Source organism: Bos grunniens, chromosome 17 (genome assembly GCF_055505025.1).
Source record: "Bos grunniens cultivar Pamir isolate PY7600 chromosome 17, Bosgru_T2T1.0, whole genome shotgun sequence".
In the NCBI taxonomy this organism is placed as follows: Eukaryota; Metazoa; Chordata; class Mammalia; order Artiodactyla; family Bovidae; genus Bos; species Bos grunniens.
The window spans coordinates 30,350,293-30,367,144 of record NC_141181.1 but is presented as its reverse complement, the minus strand read 5'-3'; the positions used below and the strand labels follow the sequence as shown (position 1 = coordinate 30,367,144).

Here is a 16,852-nt window from a genome sequence, read left to right as displayed (position 1 = left end):
GAACCCAACTTGTGGTATAAAGTATAAATCTACTTCGGTATTAGAAAAGTCTACTTGTCCTAATTCTGACCTCAGAAGCTGTACTGGATAAAACAATCTCTGCCCTGCATGATGGTCTTTTGGACCTTTGAAGTTATTAAGTGCCTGAGGGAGTTTGTGAGATGGAAGAGGCACCAGAGAATGCCATAGAGTGTGGTGTCTTGGAAACCATGCCTGCCTCAGAGCTGCCAAGCACAGCTAGAGATATTCCGACCCATGGGACTAGTTGTTCCATAAACAATTTCCCATAACCAATCTTAAAAACACTCTGTACTAGTTTTCTATTATGCAAATAGTTCCTGCATAAAAAATACCACAAACTTAGTGGCCTTAAACAACACCCACTTATTAGCTCACCATACCCACAGGTCACAAGTCCAGGAGGGCTCCACTAGATTCTCTACTTAGGGTCTCACAAAGGCAAAATCAGTTTCAGCGGGGCTAAGATTTTATCTGCAGGATCTGAGGAAAAACCCTCTCCCAATTTGGTTCAGGTTGTTGGCAGGATTTAGTTTTCTGTAGTTGTAGAAATCTCCATTTCTTTGCAGGCAGGCAGGCATGGACCACTTTCTGCTTTTAGAGGCCTTTCTCATATAGCCCTCTCCATCTCCAAATTGGTGAAGTCCTGTATATTCTTCTCATGCCAATCTCTCTAACTCCCTCTTCTGCTATCAGCCAGAGAAGGCTTTTTGCTTCAAAGGGCAAACAAGTAGCTCTAGATATAGCTCACTTTAAGAAAATATTACACATGTAAAATCCAGACTTATAATGAAAACACAACTGAATAGTGATCTATAACATCATAGGCTTTTCACAAAATTTAAAATTGGAAGGAAAAGTTATCTAACCCTTTCAAACAAAAGATTAATTAGTAAAAACTTAAAGTGAAATAGTAATTACCCAAAATAGTTACAAAATAACTTCTGTATATAACAGATTTATAATGAGATTTCTTTAAAAAGTAGGTTACCATGTATCCTTAAATGATACAGTGTTTCAAAATGACATGTATATCTGAGAATGGAAGTCTAAAAAACATAATAATAGAAAATTTTCACTTGCAGAATGCCAATTTCAAATTATCCTTTTTATATATTTATAGTTGAATACATCGATTCTAAAAGTAATATATATTTGCTATTTTACATTCTGAAAAAAGTACAGAAAGCATAAAGGAGAAGATAAAAGTCACTCAATTCTAATTCCAGATGTAACCATTTTTAAGATTTGGTGAATATGCATTCAATTTCCTAACTGAATGTCATTAACCATTCTATTTAAATTTCATTTTAATAAATACACATTAGTTCACTGTATGAATAGACTTTAACCTACTTAAGTTACACTAATTTTGGATATCTATACTTTTAATATATTTGCTGTGGTAACATAGTATGATGAACATTATGATCTTCATTTTTTATCATTTCCTTGGGATTAATTTCTGAATTAAAAGATATGAACATTTTCAGATTCTTGAAACTCTTGGACTCAAGGCCACTAGGCAGAGTGTAGGGCAGAACTGAGGTACCTTACTCAAAACAGAAGGATTAAGTAGAAGTCAATGTATGTTAAGAGATGAGATCTTCATTATTCACCTCTTCATTCACTTGGCTCCCAAAACACCGGCAGCCAGGATTCAAGACACTGATCCAACAGAAAAATCCTGCAGATAATGACATTTGGAAATCCTACAATGAAAAGCTAAGCCCCATTTAATAATTCTATGTCTTAAAATTAATCTATTACTCTTTATATCTGTAATCTGCAATCAGTAGTATCTTTCAACTCAAACTACATTTTCCAGCGTGTTCTCCATTTATCCACAATTATAATATCGTGCAGAATACTTTACTGCCCTAAAAATCTTCTGTGCTCTGCCTATTTATTCCCTCCTCAGGCAGTCACCAATCTTTTTACTGTCTCCATAATTTTGCCTTTTCCAGAATGCCATATGTTGGAATCATAATGTATTTTGCCTTTTCAGATTAGCTTCTCACTTAGGCTTCCTGTATGTCTTTTCATGGCTTGACAGCTCATTTATTTTTCACACTAGATATTATTCCATTGTCTGGATGTACCCTGTTTGTTTTTCCTTTCACCTACTGAAGAACATCTTGGTTGCTTCCCAGTGTTGGCAATTATGAATAAGGTTTCTATAAACATCCTTGTTCCAAGTTTTTGTGTGAACAAGTTTTCAACTCATTTGGTAAATACCAAGGAATGTGACTGCTGGGTTGTGTAGTAAAAGTAGGTTTAATTCTGTATGAAACTGCTGAAGTATTTTTCCAAAGTGGCTGTACCATTTTGTATTCCCATAAGCAGTGAACAAACACTCATGTTGCTCCGCATCCTCACCAGCATAGTGTTGCCAGTGTTTGTGTTTTAGACATTCCAACAGATGTGTAGCCCTATCTCATTGTGTTAATTTGCAGTTCCCTAATTAGGACTTCCCTGGTGGCTCAGATGGTAAAGAGTCTGCCTGCAATGTGGGAAACCAGGGTTCCATCCCTGGGTTGGGAAGATCCCCTGGGGAACGAAATGGCAACCCACTCCAGCATTCTTGCCTGGAGAATTCCACGGACAGAACAGCCTGATGAGCTACAGTCCATGGGGTCACAAAGAGTTGGAGGTGACAGAGCTCCTAATATACACAATGGCATATGATGTGGAACATCTTTTCATACCTTGCTTGACAACTAAATTTCTTCTTTGGTGAGGTGTCTGTTCAGGTCTTTTGCCCATCTTTAAAAATCAGTTTGCTTCTTTTCTTATGTTGAGTTTTAAGAGTTCTTTGTATATTTTGAACAACAATCTTTTTTCAGATGTCTTTTGCAAACATTTTCTCCCAGTGTTGGCCTTTTTTCCCTCATTATCTTGACAGCACCTTTGCAGAGGAGTTTTTAATTTTAATGAAGTCCACTTTATCAATTATTTCTCTCATAGATTGCTTTTTGGTGTTATATTTAAAAAGTCATTACATGCCCAAGGTCATCTAGATTTTCTCCTAGACACTATATTCTAATGTCAAGTGTATTTTTAAAGCAAATGGACTCCAAAAAGAGAATAAAGGGTCTATACTAGGCAGGGCAGCCACTATTTTTTATTTATCGTTGTATCTCCAAAGACTAAAATTCAGTTTGGCACATGTCAAGTAATAACGTATACGATGACCTGGATGAAGGAATGTAACTGGTCTTTTTAGTCAGAATGTAAACTCCCACCAATAACGGTTACCCAACTCGCTTCCCTTACTCGTTTTCTGGCCTCCCTCGGAGCAGTTCATGCCTCCGAGCCCCTCAGCGGCCCCTCTACTCTTCCTGTTCTTGGCCCTCCAAGCTGCAGGTGGTAGCTTCTTGGGGGCGGTGCGTGGACACGGATGTCCCTCGCCTGGGACAGCCTTGCGATCCGAGAAGGAAGACTGAAGAGCACTAGGCGGCGAAAGAGCGCAGCTTCGGGCGCGGGGCTGGAGACGCTCGACGGCTCGCCGCGGGCGCTCGGGACCCTGCTGAGAGCTCGATCAAGCGGGAGGGGCGAGGGGCCCAGACAGGGAAGCGGGGCGCCCCGGACTTGGTCAGCCCCAGGTGGGGTGGCGGCCGACAGAGCGCCCATCTGCCCGGGTCCTCCGGCGCAGGGGCGGTCCGGCCGCGGGCCCTGGGGTTTCCGAGATCCGCGCAGCTTGGCCCGAGGGCGAAGGAGAGGGAGGGCGCTCGCTAACACTTCAGCCCTTCAGTCCCAGGTTCTTTCGCAACGGAAGCGGGCAGCCTTTTCCTTCAGCTCTCGGTTTCCCGGCGGCGGCCCGAGCCGTGCCCCAGGCAGGCGGCGCCTCGAGCGCCCCGGGAGAGACCTCGCCGACCTCTGCGCCTAATACCTGCTGTGCGCCTTTGCAGCGATTGTTTGCAGTGGGCATGTTTCAGGTGGGCAGGGCCAGCATCCCCAAACCTGCCGCCCACAGCCTGGAGGACCTGGACTCTGTGCAGCGCGTCCTCTTACACAGGTCAGTGCTGGGCCGGGGTATTCGGCGAAAGACCTCCCTTCGTTCCCGGGGAGGATGGCGAGGGGAGGGGCGACCTTTCCTTCCGGGGTCTTGCCAGGAACGTCTCTTTTGGGATTCTTCTCCGTGCGGTCCTCCGGATGGGAGTTGAGTCCTAGCCTCCACCCCTTCCAGAATCGGGTGCCTCGGATTCACCCGATTTGGTCGCGGGGAGTCTACCTCCGCGCGGGACCTGGTTATCCACTTCACTGCAAAATACATCACTTTCTTACTATACACGGAGGGGGAAAGCCAAGCTGCTCTTTCAACACCTCTAAACTTTCTCCAGGATTAAAAAAAAAAAAAAAAAGAGCTGAGAGTTTTGTGTGGATTTTGGTTGTGATCTGAATTAGAAGGAGCTACTTTTTAACAATTCTAAATTCTACGTGCCACCACCACAGACCCATATAGATTCACGGATGCGCGTCCACACACATAACTGCACAAAAGAAACGTGAGCTCGTCTCAGAAGGGTGAGAATCCCAACTTGCCGGTAAACTGCTAATGTAGTCATTTACTTTGTCTAACCTTAAACTTTATATAAAATGGACTAACAAACATTAAATCCCATGGTAACGGTAAGCGGTTTATGGAAGAAAAAGTAAGAATTCACATGGAGAGCAAATTCTCTTTCCATTCTAAGATTAAGAGAGAATGGTTGAAAGGCCAGGCAGCTAATGCTGCTTTAGTTCTAGGAAAGCCTGGACTTGGTAAGACATAATGTGGGGAAAACTCTTTTAGAAATATATCAAAAGTATCTCTTGAATACATTTGTAGGGAGAAAGTGTAAGTGGCGCTTAGTAAGTAACTGTCAGGGGGAGGCTTATGTGAGTTCTCTCATCTGCAAACGTTTCATGTGACCCTTTTAAGTCTTTGTACAAAACCATATGAGCTGTAGAAATCCTGTTCTGTTAGAAGTGTGAGTAAAGAAGAAAGACATCGTGCAAGGAAGAAATCGGGTCTCTTCAATTTTAAAACTGTCTTCTGAAACCTGCAATTTTCCACAGTTGGTTTTCTTCTCTTCTTCCCCCTGGAGAGCCCCTGCCATAAACAATAAAATATTATCAAATGAGCAACTAAAAGGGGATTCTGCTAAATTCCCAAAGACAATTCTCCCTGCATTTGATAAAATTACAGTCCAGGAATAAGCCCCCAAAGTATTAACTAGAAATTCATTCACAGCATGACTTTGATAAAGTCAGGAGGACTGTTTGTTTTAAATGCTTAAAACTCTGATGCAACAGAATTCCTTCATGTTTTAAATGTCAGGTGCCAAAAAATTCCAAACTGACTAACACTACAGGCTTTCGGATCCAAAGCACAAACCTGTCTGAATGAACCGGGACAAAAGAGCATGTTTAAACTATAGCCATCAAAACTGAGATGATTATTTCAGAAGTAAGTAGTGGAGTGTTTCTGGAATAAACCTGCTCAGTATATGAAAAGCTACTTTATCTGAATTACAAATAACTGCTCCCACATGCTATAGGAACCAATGGGATCTGAAACTGTAAGTGTCTTTGTCAATATGATGGCTAATAATTCTCTATTTTTAACATTCTCTGAAAATCTTTCTGCTTTTGCAATACATTATTTTTGTTTTCAAACAGATTTATTTAAAAATTTCAGACATCTATAGATGTTTCTATTTCATTTAATGAAGATAGATTTTCACACAAGTTTATGTATAATCAAATGTCTTTTGCTAGTATATGCAAAGATTTGTTGAGACATAATATAATAGAAATTAGAGAAGTCAGATAACCTTTAAATTACACTCATTTATCATCACAGTTCTCAAGCTCTAGACCAGTGCATGGCCTATGTTTTTATATCAGTCTTACAAAATTTTTATGTTTTTCCTTTAAAACATCCCTTGTAAGATAGCCACAAAATTTGAGCAGTTGCATTAAAGAAACCAGTAGCCATGAGCCATAGAAATTTTATAGACAAGAGAAAATAGAAGACTATTCTATTTTTACATCTTAAAGGATGATTCTTCTGAGTGTTTATTTTTTAATTACTTGTATATTTTCCATTGTAAATATGGTTTTCAAAATGTAAAGCGTTAAATTGCTATGCTTTTGAAAAAGATACTTCAGCCAAACAAAGACTGAAGCAAAGTGCCAAATTTTTCTCTGCATGAGGTGTTAGCTTCAAAATATGTCAGTATTAAAATGAAACAATAGCTCGGCAAAAAATATTCAGCTATTCTGTTTTTTGATAAAAAGTTACATACAGGTTGTTTGAGTCAGGGACTCAAAGCTTCATTATTGCATTTCTCAGGTATTTTACTTAAATAAAATCAATAAATATTTGTGTCAATCTTGATTATAGGAAGTACCCAAATAATATTAGCACTCAAATTTTGCAGATTTTAAAAAAATGTGTGCACAAGGTTACTCCAATTTACTCATTCCCTTGGAGTCCTATTCTCTTACATACTACATAGTTGTGGGACTTGGCAAGACAACCTGTCTATACTTTCCTGTTCATTCTGTAATATATCCACCTTACAGAATGGTGGGTAAACTTCAGGTGATATTTAAATGCTCTATAAAATGAAAGTTCTATGAAATAAAAAGAATTCTGTTTACAAGTAATCCCTAAGAAATTAAAACAAAACACAAAAGGATACCTATTGCTAAACACTCTGAGAAAATTCAGCTAAGTGACTTTTGCCCAAAGCCTAAAGGCTAATGTATTATTCTGGTCCAGGCTAGAGTGCCAGCATTTTGATGCTTCAAAGGAAGTGAGCTAAATGTGAATCTCTGAAAATGTTTGATGACCTAAATTGGCAACAGCAAAATAAGCATCTTTAAAATACTTCAACTATCCAGAAGTCTCAGGGGTAAAGATGTCCCATTAGATAATAATCCTGATGAATAAAATATCCTCTTAAATTCAAAAAGTAAAAACTAAAATCAGTAAGATCAAAGCTCTTTGAAAATACAGTATATATCACACACTGCTCTATTTCCTAACATGTAAGACATTAAATTGCAAAGGTTATCTCATTTAGTTCTTAGCAACCCTGTATAGTTGGCAGGGATTATTATTGCTGTCTTCAGATGAAGAAATTGATTGTGTTCACAGTCAGTTGGTTATTAGTCCCAGAATCAGGATGAGAACCTGGCTCCCCTAACTGGGGAATGCATGGCGCTTATGGATTATCAAGCATTTTCATAGTTGTTATTATTGTAGTGTTTGACAGATAGCGACTTTCTAAAGATATTACTGAGGGTACTTGACGCTCATTTAGAAGCTATGGTTTTTGTAAATCTCATGTGTTTCCCACTTTTTTCTTCATCAGCAGATTGTCAGGCATTAAGAATTTTTGCTGCTGTGTATTCCTGTTTTGATTGTCAGCTACTGATCTATGGCAGTAGAACAGTTCACCAAATTTGTTAGAATTTGTAAATGAAAATATGAAATGAGAATAGTAGGAGTAAGTGAACTGGGTTTTGGGTTCAGCTTTGTGCCATCTACTTTAGTTAGCTTTATGCTCACTTCTAGATTCTCATCTATATTCCATTATTGTTCAGATGCAGTATGCATGATCTTGGAACAAATTCCATGCATTCTTATAGGTAGTTCAATTTTTATACAGGAAAGTGAAATTTTCCATCATAATGCAATTCTATAAACATGAGATTGCTGAAATGTTATGTATTATGAATCTATCCCAAATTTGAAAAATTCCACATTATGTAGTCTCAGGTTTTAAAATGCTATTTTGCCGAGTCTACCAGTTAATTATTCATGATTTTAAAATGACTGTGGTTGTCAGTATTACTATATAGCTCATGAATTACTATTTCCATCTTCACAATTAAGGCAATATAATTAGTTCCTAATAGACCTCTGTTACATGAGTTTTTATCTTGCAATTAAAATTTTTTTAATGGACATGACCTCCTGTGGCCCTATTTTCATTTAGTTCTCATTGCTAGCTTATATTACTATTTAGGAAAGAGCTCTTGAACCTGCTAAAGATACTAAATATTTAATTATGGTCTTATCTGGTGTATTTTATGTCAGTATTGTATTGTTTGCCTAGTTGAGATGGTAATCAATGGAATAAGGACCTGATGTCTCATGTATTAAACTAAACATATTTGGGCCTCAGAAGATGGCTGGCTATTTGTAGTGGAACAGAAAATAAGAATATACCTAGGCCTGGGAGTTCCCTGTAGCCTACTGGTTAGGATTTTGGGCTTCACTTCTATGGCCCAGAGTTCAGCTCCTGGTCAGGAAACTGAGACCAGGCAAGCCTCCAAGTGCAGCCAAAAAAAAAAAAAAGAACCTAAATCTTTTGAGTCTTTCTGCAAAGTCAGTATTCTTACAAAGTCCTTGAAAATTCTTTTCCATTCTTCATCCTCTCCAATACATCTAATGGTATCAAATATTAATTTAGTTAAATATGATATATAAAGTTAGAAATCTGGAAATCAGATTACCCTCAAATTTTAAATAAGAATTTTAAAGGATTGCTATTATTTCTTCTTCTGTGAAAGATCAGGCAAAGGGAAAACTTTTTCTGGGGAGGGGGAGGAATTTTGTTCATTAAACTTATGGAAATTAAGTTGACATAACTCAAATACTTACCTAGTGTGAAAGAACTTTTCCTAAAGATATACTTTTATGTGACACTTCTTGCCCTGGTTCAACCTTATGTAAGATAGAAGACTGAAAAAAAAAAAAAGTCATGTCTTCTAGGAATTGTCATTTGGTAGCAAATATAGATGTATTCCTACATAATTTAGATACTAGGCAGACTGGCAGTTAATTAGAACTTTATGTGATATGTTATAAAGGGAAGGTGGAAAGAGGAATTCTTACTAAGGTAGGAAAAGAGCCTGGGGAGACTTCTTGCAAAAAGTACAACTTGAAATTGGATCTTGAAGGAAAATGTAGTGTTTTGGATAAGCAGCATTCCATAGTGAGAGATCTGCGTGAGTAAATGATCTACAGAAGAGTTAAAAAAAATCTGACACTTTACGTGTTAGGTATTTTACATGCATTGACTCATTGGATTCAACAGTCCTGTGAAATAGGTACCGATATCCTAACTCACAGGTAGGAAAAGTAAAGTGTGGAGAGATTTTTCACTCAAGATTAAACCCATGATTGTTTCTAAGGCAGGGAGAGTTCTGCTGCCAGGCTCAAAACTAGGAGGTGGGAATGGGTTCCTGTTTAGGAGATGGTCAGTGGGCCTGTAAGTAGGAAGCATAGAACCAAAGGAAGGCTAAGGGCAGTTTTTCCCAAGTTTGCCTTTAACTTGAGGATCACTAGGGCTACTTTTCAAAACAGAGCTTTTCAGGCTCCTCCCCTGGAGATCCTGATCTTGTTGAAGTGGGGTAGGATCCTAAAGCTGTATGTTTAACAAGCATCTCAGTTAAGATGTGTCAATTAGTTAAGTTCGACAGTTTGATTAACTTGATTAATGTATAGTAGGAAATAAAGTCTCTAATTCCATATTAGTGCTCAGTTATTTGTAGAACTGGAAGGTATTGTTTTTAGAGACTCCACAATTTGGATTTTATTCTCTGTTTAATGGGGTGGCATTGTGACTTATGAGCAGGGTATGAAATTATCAGATGCTTATAGAAAAAAATGAAGTGTTATTTATAGTAGAAAATGTGTGCATGCATGCTAAGGGACTTAAGTCATGTCTGACTCTTTGCAACCTATGGACTATAGCCTGCCACGTCCTCTGTCCATGGGATTCTCCAGGCAAGAATACTGAAGTGGGTTGCCATTTCCTCCTCCAGGGTATCTTCCCAACCCAGGGATCGAACCTGTGTCTCTTATGTCTCCTGCATTAGTAGGTGGGTTCTTTACCACTAGCGCCTTTGTTAAAATTTAAAATGTCTTTTTTTTTTTTTTTAATTTCCAATAAGGTGCTTTTAAAATGAGGAAAGTCTAACTTTATTAAAGAGGCACTGAAAGCATTTTAATTTTAGAATGGAATCTTAGGGATTGTGGTGAGAATATGTATGTTTTAAGATGAAACACAATATAACTATTATAGCAGTTCCACCTTTTAATAGTATCTCTAATTTTAAAAGTAATACACCTTTATTTGGGTGGGGGGTACTCAATATTGATGGAAATATGTTTCTTTTCTTTCCGGACTCCACTCTCTTGAGGCTTCTGACTCCATTACTTTCCCCATCACTTTTACCTGGCAAGACTGTCTTCTAACTACTAGAGAAAATAAACACCATCACGTGGAGACTGCCTTAGCCTCCTGAGTGCCACTGGCAAGTCAGCATCCACACCTGCACCCTCCTCTGGGTACCAGCTTCAGAGACGAGGTGTTGAGCAAGGTCATATCTCTCCATCTGTTCCTTAGGTGCCATCTCTTTCTGTCATCATCCCTTTACCCATTTATCCCTTTATGAACTAGTCCCCTGTTTTCTAATATTTGTGGTATGTGGACTTCTCTTTTCAGGAAAGACTTACAGATTTCCAGGGATGACAAACTTTACTCTAATTTAAAATAAGCAGGTATAAGCTCTGTGTTTTACAGCTCTTTCATAAGATAAAAACAATTTATAAATTAATACAAATAAACTGCAAAACAAAATTCAATAGCTAGTTAACAATTATTAAAAAGCAAATTTAGAAATCAATACAAATAAAACCATTCAGATCAGATCAGATCAGATCAGTCGCTTAGTCGTGTCCGACTCTTTGGGACCCCATGAATCGCAGCACGCCAGGCCTCCCTGTCCATCACCAACTCCTGGAGTTCACCCAGACTCACGTCCATCGAGTCAGTGATGCCATCCAGCCATCTCATCCTCTGTCGTCCCCTTCTCCTCCTGCCCCCAATCCCTCACAGCATCAGAGTCTTTTCCAGTGAGTCAGCTCTTTGCATGAGGTGGCCAAAGTACTGGAGTTTCAGCTTCAGCATCATTCCTTCCAAAGAAATCCCAGGGCTGATCTCCTTCAGAATGGACTGGTTGGATCTCCTTGCAGTCCAAGGGACTCTCAAGAGTCTTGTCCAACACCACAGTTCAAAAGCATCAATTCTTTGGCACTCAGCCTTTTTCACAGTCCAACTCTCACATCCATACATGACCACTGGAAAAACCATAGCCTTGACTAGACGAACCTTTGTTGGCAAAGTAATGTATCTGCTTTTGAATATGCTATCTAGGTTGGTCATAACTTTCCTTCCAAGGAGCAAGCGTCTAACCCTAACCCTAAAACCATTAAACTTAGGATATTCAAATATACATAATTTAATGTGACAAATGAAACTACATTGCAGCTTGAAAGTTTAAATATTTAATGGCTACTGCCCAGGTTCTTTTGGGCAATATATATGCATATATCTCTCTGGGCTATGGGATGACTCATCTTTCACTACTCTTCACTGTTTGGAACATACTATTCTGTAATGACAAGATAAGTTAAGCCTTCCTCTAAGAAATCTGCTGTGGCCCTACATGTCCCAAGTTTGTTTTCCTTTGGGTATTCCATTAGAACTCTGTATTTACCACAGTACACTATATGTTATAAATTGCACATTCATCTTTCAGTCTCTACCATCTACCCATATAGTTTAAGTTGAATCCCCAGCCCTCATCCATTGAGATCATAAAATAACATTAAGATCTTTTAAAAAAATTAACAGCTATAATAGGAACATTTTCCCATGCATTGCTTTTGAAAACATTTCTATTAACATCATAATATTGATCATACTTTATATGTAAAGACATTTAACTTTTACCCTTTTGCTGAACATTAAGCTTGCTTTCAGCTTTTTATTTTTATAAGTTTTATAAATTTTATTTGCAGCTCTTATTTTCTTAGAATAGATCTCTAATACTGAATTACTCATCTCTAATGGAAAGACCCTGATGCTGGGAGGGATTGGGGGCAGAAGGAGAAGGGGACGACAGAGGATGAGATGGCTGGATGGTATCACCGACTCAATGGACATGAGTTTGGGTAAGCTCTGGGAATTGGTGATAGACAGGGAGGCCTGGCTTGCAGTGATTCATGGGGTCACAAAGAGTCGGACACGACTCAGCGACTGAACTGAACTGAATAGCTGAATTACTGGGTGCTGAGGAGTACATATAATCTAATGGTTAATGACTTCGCTCTTGTTGGCTTTGTTTCCTGCTACCCGTGTGATCGTAAACAAGATGAATAACACCTCTCTAAGCTTCAGTTTCCTTATTTTTGTATAGAGAAATTTAGTTCATGTATGTTCATATACCCATGAATAGAACAAGTAATTAGAGCAATGGCCGAATCTAAATAAGTGCTATTATTTTGTACATTCCAAAAATAGTTGGTGCAAGTATTCGCAAAAGACAGGTAAATTTTACCTGTGTACACTTCCGACTTCGGTGATGAGAACACTTCATCAAATTATAAAATTTTCAGCTAGAAAATGAACACGCAGTTGATTTCACAATATTGGCACCAATTTGAAGCACCTCTACAACATCTGCTTGGAAGAACTGTGAAAATATTTACTTCTGTGAAACAATAAGAAAACCAAAGAAATAATGGCGCATATTTACATTAACACCTACATGGCATTGCTTAAAAGCGTCCATTCCAAGCACGTACAGAGAGGTAGAAGGTAGTTTTCCTTTACTCTAGGGAAACCCAGGCGGAGCCCATCTAAGGTTTTGGACAGGCTTTCGGCGTAGCAACAAAGTGCAAACTGCAAGAAAAATAAAAAAAACCCAGTGGGCCTCCACTAGTTTTAGCAAGTTAAGCTGTTCCAAATGAGTGTCTTTCGGGGAGCGTAAGTGGTTAAGTTTTAGCTTCTTCCATTCTTCCCGGATGTCCTAGAATTTTTAGTTCATTGGCTCCTTTCAGTGGATCTCAGTTCTCTCCAAGAAGCTTCCCCGTCTCCCTGGCAACCTGAGCTGCCACCAATTGCAGCTGAGGATTGGTGGTCACGTGGCCCCGCTCGCTTCCCGAGAGGAGGCAACATGGCGGCGCCGGCAAGCAGTAGATGCGGGGTTTGAATTACTCTGCTTTTAGCAGCGGCATCCCTGCTGATGGCGTCTCTGCCGTTGTGCGGTTCGGTTCGGAGCCCAGAGGGACTCCCTGGAGAGCCTTCATCACAAGAAGATCGTCAGGATTATGATCCTGAAGATCCGGTCAGCGGCTCGGGTTCATACTCCTCTACGAGTACAGACTCTAAGTAAGGTTCTCGAAGAGGGACAATTAAATCCATCCTTTCTGTCCCGAAAGTGTACACGTGGGCTGGGGAGACTTCGAGAGTGTTGGCGTGGTAGAGAATAAGTGTTTGAGGTTCTATAATAAGTGGGGGTTATTTGCACCAGGTTTCAGCTGTGCGATGTGAGCCGAAATGACTGTTACTGTACATTCTTTGTTATTGTAGGTTTTAAGGAGGAGGGTCTCTTTGGTGAGTTTAGTATCAGAGTATAATCTGCTAGAGTGTTCACAAAATTCTGTTCTGTCGCAGTGTCTTCTTGCTTCGGTGTCATGATCTTTGTGACTTTAATCTCAACAGTATTTAGAGTGAAGGGACACCTTCTAAGTTTGGTCAGCTATTTAAGTTATGTAGGTTTTTCTGCCGTTATAAAACTGAGTAGATGTATAAAAGAAAGTAGATCAACCCTAGCCTCACCAAAGAGAACAAGCTCTCAACTTTTTTGGGGGTGTTTCTGCTTTATTTTAGCTTTGAGGGGGATGGTATTTCTGCTGTATTTTCCTATGAACTTCCATGGTTTTCTTGTTTTCTGTTTTGTGTCATAATGTAATTTTTAAATACAGAGTATCTCAAGTATTATTTTCTACTTTCTTATCCCTAAAAATGATGCAAAGTTATTTTTGTTCACAGTACCCAATGCTGCTTCAGTTTTGAAGGCATTTATCCCTTGCTGCTATGGATTGAGAACTTTTTGGAAAGGTCAATTAAAGTAATTAGTGTTTGCTTGAAACAACTAGCTGTGAAACTGTTCTGGTGCCAAAGCATCAATCAGTGACTGCCATATATAGTCATTCTTAGAATGACATTTTATATGTATTGTAAAATAACAGGAGTCTTTAATGTGTATTTAGGAGTATCAGTTACTTGGCAGTTATTTTCACCCATAGGTATGTAAAACATTTTTATCATTATCTTTAAAAAGTAGGAGGAGAAAACCATCACTACTGGCTGCTTAAATGTGTTCTAGAGGCTTAATGAGGACAGATTATATTCTGGAAGACTTGAGCAAATTAAAGAATATCAAATACTTTGTGTAATCTTCTACTGTAGTCATTTAAAAAATAATTTAAAAATTCATGGCTGTCAAGCCAGGCTGCTTGAAGGGAAGTGTGGATTATGTGGAACCTTCTTTGGTCTTGCTGTTGGAGCCATAGACAATGTGAGATTCAAACTCTTGGTTTCTCTACATCTTAGAATCACACACTTTTAGTCCAGAGAGCATCTATAATCTTTTTAAGGTCACACAGTTGAGTGCTGTCAGTGGAGAAATTTAGGAGACCTGTTTTCAAAGGGGGTGTTTTGATTTTGATGAATAAATAAATGAGCTAGCCCTGTTACCTGGAAAGTGAGCAAGCTAAGGACCTTGTGTCAGAAAATGTGTTATTTCAAAGCATTTTGTGATTCAGAGAGTTGGACAGGACTGGAGCGACTTAGCATGCATGTATGCATTAGAGAAGGAAATGGCAACCCACTCCAGTATTCTTGCCTGGAGAATCCCAGGGACAGAGGAGCCTGGTGGGCTGCCGTCTACGGAGTCGCACAGAGTCGGACATGACTGAAGCGACTTAGCAGCAGCAATGTGATTCTGAATACATGTATATATGTATTATATTTTAGTTTTTTCTTTAATGGCCTTTAAATTTTCTGTATCAGTCATTTCCTGGTCACTCCATATGTCCCAGTATCTTTAACATCCTAATAATAAGACTACAGGAAATCTCAAATGTAAACTGTTTAGCTGGTCTACATTTCAAGTCCTACCAAGATACAGATTTTATGGCTGTCATTTCTTGGTGTTTAGAACGTACAAGTTGATATACTGACCTGACCAGGTAGGCTTCTGTCGGTTTTTTCCTTATGATATTTACCTCCCTAAGGTGCAGAGTCACCAGTGCAAGTGATGGCCTTCCCAGCTTGGACAGTACACTGGAACATGCGGATCAAAGATGCAGGGATGTGAACCTAAGCTTTCTCATCAAAGCTAAGAGATGAATTGCTTGTTGTCTTTCATTGCCTACATGGAGGTTATTAAGGAAGTTACGCCACTTACTGATTCACATAAAGTGTTCTGAACTTTCAAGGTTCCAGTTAATTTCTGCATATTCTTTCTGAAAATTGTCATTGTTTCTGACATGCTTTGAAAACCAATTTGAGCTGCAAGTTATTGTCAATACAGAATTAATAAGTTTATCATTTTTTAGAGAAGATGTCTTTAAGGTACATTCTGGTTATAGTACTTTTAATAGGTACTTTTAAGAGGAAATTTTTAAATTAGTGCAGTACCTCCTAACCTGGCATATTGGCTAGTCCCTGAGGAAGCTTCAGAGGTAATACTGGAGGGTGGGTTGGGTTGAGGGAACCATTGACTAGTTTTCAGTCCTGAAATGACAGAAACACTTTACTTGCAATAACTCCATGTTTCTTTGCTTTGGTTTACAGTTATCCTACTCATTGAAGCCACATGGTTTGTGTTGGCCAAAGTTACCAGTTTTCATAAAATTGACCTAGAGTTTTGATTTTTCAAAGTGAATTGTTTATTGTTGTGAGTTTTAAAACTTTGACTGATGGGGAGAAAAAGGGATACTTTAGAAGGAGAATTCAGCTATAAAAAGCTAAAGAATGTCCACTGAAAATAAGAAGACTGACTGGAGAAGAGAAATATGTCCTTTAAATTTTTTTTCTGGGATATTTTAACATCTTTATTGAAGTGTAACTGACATATAATAAATCATACATATTTAAAGTGCACAATTTGATAAGTTTTGACATGTATACATCTGCCAAGATAATGAACATATCCTTGTCTTCCAGAAGTTTCCCTGTGTGCCTCCCCAATACTACTCATGCCTGCCTCACTCCTTACAACCACTTACCTGCTTTCTGTAGTGATAGATGAGTTTGTATTTCCAGAGTTTTATAAAAATGAAATCATACAGTATGGACTCTCTTTTTTGTCTAGCTTCTTCTACTCTGCATACTTATTTTGAGACTCATTCATATTGTTGCCTAAATGTAGTTTTCTCCTTTTTATTTCAGAATAGGACTCCATTTATTTCTGAATAGGATTGAGCATAGTTATTTTGAGATTCATTTTGTTACTTAGATGTAGTTCTTTCCTTTTTGTTTCTGAATAGAATTCCTTGGATATATCAAAATTTGTCTTTTTCTTGGGTTTTAATGTGGGAAGGTGCTAAGTGAAGAATCAAAATGTTTCATTCAGAGTTGTGGTGCAATATATTATTAATAATATCCAGCTTAGTACAATATTTTCCTTTTTCTCTCCTACTCTGAACCTTGACTTCTCTTTTCTTTTAATTTTTCTTTTATCAAATTATATCGATTAAAAAGTGAAACAGTATGTAGCTAGGTTTATGATGAGATATGGTAATTCTCTGCCACCATCTCCATCTCAGCATATTGAAAAGAATTCATTGTCTGCCTAGTTCCTCACTAGTGTTGCCCATCTCATTTGCTGACCTCACTCTGTTTTTACTCAGGTCTTCAGATCTGATAAGTCTCCAATCCTGTTGACTTACTTTTCTAATATCCACCCTACCACC

General features: G+C 38.6%; 1 protein-coding gene across 4 annotated transcripts in view; it reads left to right on the top strand.

Moving 5' to 3' along the window:
• The first annotated feature begins 3,752 nt into the window (after positions 1-3,752).
• INTU (inturned planar cell polarity protein) overlaps positions 3,753-16,852 on the top strand; it is a 93,791-nt gene continuing 80,691 nt past the window's right edge. For 3 of the 4 annotated variants that reach the window (XR_015144295.1, XM_086346775.1, XM_086346776.1), the window contains exon 1: positions 12,092-13,259. Coding sequence is in view for 3 of the 4 variants with exons in the window: in XM_086346775.1 (XP_086202901.1) it covers positions 13,114-13,259 (146 nt within the window). In the remaining variant the exon portion in view is untranslated. Of the gene's footprint in view, positions 4,037-12,091; positions 13,260-16,852 lie in introns of those variants that run through there. The other variant, XM_086346777.1, reaches the window with a different exon arrangement.